At 49.0% G+C, this 5,251-nt stretch overlaps 1 protein-coding gene across 1 annotated transcript; it reads left to right on the top strand.

Annotated features, from left to right (window-relative positions):
- The first annotated feature begins 2,256 nt into the window (after positions 1-2,256).
- LOC138365700 (uncharacterized) lies at positions 2,257-3,097 on the top strand. Its single transcript, XM_069326192.1, has 2 exons — positions 2,257-2,316; positions 2,471-3,097. The coding sequence occupies exons 1-2, from the start codon at positions 2,257-2,259 to the stop codon at positions 3,095-3,097; spliced, it is 687 nt and encodes a 228-aa protein (XP_069182293.1).
- The last annotated feature ends 2,154 nt before the right edge of the window (positions 3,098-5,251 follow it).

Here is a 5,251-nt window from a genome sequence, read left to right as displayed (position 1 = left end):
GATGAGCACATGCTACTCCAAGAGTGAACCCGCCTCATACTCTAGGCTCACCACCGTACACTTGCGCCCTACCGTAAAATGTCAGACAAGGGGACTGTGGTGGTCAGCGTCTTGCATCCGTGGCGGCGCCATGTCCTGGAGAATCCACTACCTGAGGGTGGATAACAACAAATTGATGTCATGCTTTATGCATGCCAGAACGTGCGCGCGCACACAATAAGGGTGATGGCCAGATGTGGCTGGGTGTTTTAACCCTTCTCCCCCCCCCCTCTATTCTTATCCCCCCTATCCCCCAACATCGCCGCCCTCTTCGTATCTCCACCCCCTTTCCAAATTTTGCCCCAACACCCCCCTCTATCCCAAGTTTTCCCTCCAACACCCCCCCCCTCTATCCCAAGTTTTCCCACAACACCCCCCCCTCTATCCCAAGTTTTCCCACAACACCCCCCCCCTCTATCCCAAGTTTTCCCACAACACCCCCCCCCCTCTATCCCAATCTCTCCTCTCGCCTTTTCTTCTACTCTTTCTTTCCTTCTTCAAACGTCCTCCCCCCCCCCACTATCTCAGAAAATTTAAAGAAATTCGTAACTCTACCTTTCACCAACTACGTGAGGGGGGGGGTGTCACTATTTTGCCGAACCGCCTCTTAATAGGACCAAAAGGATCAACCCTTTCCAGCTTATGTCGGTCCTATAACCCTGACCATTCAACCTGCAAAGTTTGGCGAGGTTAGCCCCAGGCGTCTGGCCTCCAACCTTGGACACACATTTTCCCTCTTACACACACAGATAAAACACCTTCACCCTCCCGTTCAGTACAACTCACACACAAACCTACACAATTACCTCCATCGGGCCGCGCATTGTTCCCGCGTGAATGCGTGTCGTGAGCGCAGCACACTGGATCACGTGCCGCTTACTTGCTAAGTCACGTTAAGCACCTCTAAGTCTCGCCATTTGGGGGATGGGGGACCACGGGGATTGCCTCGCCCTTAGATAGAGGGTGGGGACGAGCCCAGCACTCCTGGCTCTATAATGGAGTATCAAAATATGTATCCCCCAATACAAATTAGAACACGAGATATAGCAGAAAGCCTATTGTCTTATACTAGGCTGTTCGTGTTTAAATGCAATAACAACCACTCATACTTGTATAACGTACGCTTGAAACTATCCCGTGACGCCTCGTCTGAGTACATTACCTCATACGTTACGGTGTTACGTCAATCAATCCTATTTCCAAACCAGTATTTACCCACAGTTTTTCTAATTGAAATTTGCCCAATTTGTATTAATCGTTCTGTGCTTCTATATTTAGCACCTTATTAACAAACACCTTGCGTTCTTCCATCCATTTGTATACTTCAATCATGTTTTTCCTTAACCCTCGCCTTAGTGTAGAATGTAGGGTAACTTTTTTCATCTCGTTATGAGAGGTTCTATTGGCCGTGATTAGCTTTGTCATCTTTCTCTGTATGTTCTCTAGATAATGTATTCATTCTATCCTATTCTATCTGTCTTGTTTCAACACTTATACGCCCATTTCTTGGCTTAATATCCCTACTAAAAATGACACCCACAGATCTCTCTCTTGCATTTACATTGATCAATTTCAACACTGTCCAGCTGATATCTGGAAACTGTCATTTCCTAGGCTTAGAACCCTGCATTTGCCAACATTAACCAGCCTTTAATGCAGATTAAATATTGACAAATGCAATAGTGCAAAAATGAAATAATGCGAGAATGCCTAATTGAAATCTGTGAGACACCTTTCTCTTACACAACTAACCTTTACACACGAGACTGTCTCTCATTGTGGAGGCATATGATATTACCCATTCTCTACGTAGTTACTCTGACAGTGAATGAGGAGCAACAAGAGGTGTAGGATGATGAGTGAAGCGTAGGCCTTGTGGCGTAGGCCGCCAGGAAAGACCTTGTGCAGAACTGGGCGAGGGTCCCACACCTGCCGTTGGAAGCGTGTCCAGCCATCACCCCCCAGCCTCACTGCTGCATGCTAACTCCTGCTGCACTGCACGTAAACACATTTTATCAAGCAGGGTTGGGACTCCGGCTCCGGGAATCCCAACATTTTAACTATCCGTTATGTAATTGACTCCCGATCCACTTGTGTGTTGTCATATTTACTTCTGAAATAATGACAATTTTACTTGCGCTAATTTCTTTGTAATACATTCCGCGTGGGTCCCCTTCCCACTGAACTATGTTCTCTCGTTCTCTTCCCTCCAGCGCCATGCGGTCTGTCGCTCTATCATTGGCCTACTACTCTGGCTACTTTGTCTCTTGCGGTCAGGTATTCTTTTTCAACAATGTGAGGTTCAGCCTGCCCTCGTATCCCAGCACCCTCAGCTTACCCTCATATCCCAGCACTCTCAGCCTGCTCTCATATCCCAGCACTCTCAGCCTGCCCTCATATCCCAGCACCCTCAGCCTGCCCCATATCCCAGCCCCCTCAGCCTGCCCTCATATCCCAGCCCCCTCAGCCTGCCCTCAGATCCCAGCCCCCTCAGCCTGCCCTCAGATCCCAGCCCCCTCAGCCTGCCCTCAGATCCCAGCCCCCTCAGCCTGCCCTCAGATCCCAGCCCCCTCAGCCTGCCCTCAGATCCCAGCCCCCTCAGCCTGCCCTCAGATCCCAGCCCCCTCAGCCTGCCCTCAGATCCCAGCCCCCTCAGCCTGCCCTCAGATCCCAGCCCCCTCAGCCTGCCCTCAGATCCCAGCCCCCTCAGCCTGCCCTCAGATCCCAGCCCCCTCAGCCTGCCCTCAGATCCCAGCCCCCTCAGCCTGCCCTCAGATCCCAGCCCCCTCAGCCTGCTCTCATATCCCAGCACTCTCAGCCTGCCCTCATATCCCAGCACCCTCAGCCTGCCCCATATCCCAGCCCCCTCAGCCTGCCCTCAGATCCCAGCCCCCTCAGCCTGCCCTCAGATCCCAGCCCCCTCAGCCTGCCCTCAGATCCCAGCCCCCTCAGCCTGCCCTCAGATCCCAGCCCCCTCAGCCTGCCCTCAGATCCCAGCCCCCTCAGCCTGCCCTCAGATCCCAGCCCCCTCAGCCTGCCCTCGTCCTACCACCCGTAGACCAGTACACAAAATGTTCTTACAGAGGCTACCAATTCCGGAAACATGTAAATAAATTTGCAACAATGATTCCCTGAAACTGAGAACCTGACACATGAAAGTCCTTGCAAATCTGCAACAAAAATTAGCCTAACAAATACACCACTTTTTAGGATAAAACGAGGTAACTGAGGCTTACCAGCTCGCCAAGTCACCCGAGGAAACCGCACACCTCCTACCTGGGAAAAATATATAGCTTATACCCTCCGTAATAATTGAGCTGTCCAGTACATGGCACCGTACAATTCAAGTGACACTCCACGCAGAGTTTATCCCCGGAAGCTACACAAGGTTAACCTACAAGTAAGGTGTTTCTTCACCTCATCACTTTCACCTTATCCTCAGGTACATATTATGCACCATGACACACTGAAACAGATGGGAGACATCTCCCGTCCACGAGGCTCACCATAGCCCGTGCTACTTGCCCCGCTCCTGTGCCAGGTAAGTTACGGGCTCACCATAGCCCGTGCTACTTGGAACCTGTTCCGAGTAGCTGAATCTATAACAATCTCAATCATATGTATCTATCGATAGATACAGCGATAGCAGGCGGCTTGACGTTTGCGAGGCACTACACATTAAGAAGTCAACACCAGCAATCAACAGCCAATTAATGCACAACTATATTCTACCCACCTCAAGACTCCGCTCCAATATAGAAGCATCAAGAAATATGGACCAATAGGCTTTCTACAATCACTTCCATTTCAATACCCATTGTTTCGTGTTCTGTCTTGTGTTGATGAAATTAATACCCTATTAATGCCACCTCTTGTTCTGTCTTGTGTTGATGAAATTAATACCCTATTAATGCCACCTCACCCCATCCACCTCACTCAAATGTAGATACAAACAAAATCGGAGATGTGTAAGTTCTCAGGTCGTCGTCACATCACACAGACACACGGGAGACATCTCCCGTCACGCAGGGTGCAGTCGCACCTCCACAGATCTCCAGTATCAGCTCTTGATACTGGTAATGGCTCAAAAGGGCCACCACTTACAGGCTATTCATGCCTGTGCCACCTCTTGGGTGGCTTCATCTTCATCTTAACACATTCACAAAGGAGACAACTCCCGTCACGCAGGGTGCATTCGCACCTCCACAGATCTCCAGTATCAGCTCTTGATACTGGTAATGGCTCAAAAGGGCCACCACTTACGGGCTATTCATGCCCGTGCCACCTTTTGGGTGGCTTCATCTTAACACATTCACAAAGGAGACATCTCACGTCATGCAGGGTGCATTCGCACCTCCACAGATCTCCAGTATCAGCTCTTGATACTGGTAATGGCTCAAAAGAGCCACCACTTACGGGCTATTCATGCCCGTGCCACCTTTTGGGTGGCTTAATCTTCATCAATCAAGAAGATATGCCACACTTGGTCCGGGAGACATCTCCCGTCACGCAGGGTGCAGTTGCGCCTCCACAGATCTCCAGTATCATCTTTTAATACTGGTAATGGCTCGAAAGGGCCACCACTTACGGGCTATTCATGCCCGTGCCACCTCTTGGGTGGCTTAATCTTCATCAATCATCTGTAAGTTCTATTCAGTTGTGTATTTGTAAACTAAAGTCTTTGAAAATGTAATAAGTTTTACGAAACGCGCTCGTGTCGCGTCAGACTAGAAATAAAAATGAATTTTGGAGAATTGATTTTTGAATTACCTCCAACAGTGAAAAGAAATGTACGTAAGATTGAGAAAATTCGTGTTAGAATTATTAATCTTACTTTTTCGGTCATATATATATATATATATATATATATATATTCCCCCCCCACACACACACAGGAAGCAGCTCCGTAACAGCTGTCGAACGCCCAGGTACCTATTTACTGCTAGGTAACAGGGGCATCAGGGTGAAAAACTCTGCTCATTGTTTCTCGTTGGCGCTGGGAATGTGTGTGTGTGTGTGTACGTATCTAGTCTTTAGGTCCAAAGCCACAGATTTCTTTGAGTAACCTACCTTTAATTTCTTGAGCCTCCAATATTATAAGTTAAATAAGGAAATAAGTAGTACTGCACTTAAGAACACAAGTGGCTCATACCGCAAGAAGCGTGCCATGGCCCGAACACAGGCCAACTGGTCTCCAATCCCGGTGGCACCA

Source organism: Procambarus clarkii, chromosome 17 (genome assembly GCF_040958095.1).
Source record: "Procambarus clarkii isolate CNS0578487 chromosome 17, FALCON_Pclarkii_2.0, whole genome shotgun sequence".
Taxonomy (NCBI): domain Eukaryota; kingdom Metazoa; phylum Arthropoda; class Malacostraca; order Decapoda; family Cambaridae; genus Procambarus; species Procambarus clarkii.
Note: the sequence above shows the minus strand (reverse complement) of the source record. Positions and strands in the feature narration are given on the sequence as shown.

Excerpts from the sequence above, each read along its gene's own strand:
- LOC138365700 (XM_069326192.1), top strand. The coding sequence starts at position 2,257 with ATGCGGTCTGTCGCTCTATCATTGGCCTACTACTCTGGCTACTTTGTC. Across the intron at positions 2,317-2,470 it reads ACTTTGTCTCTTGCGGTCAG|CCCCCTCAGCCTGCCCTCAT; the intron begins GTATTCTTTTTC and ends CCCATATCCCAG.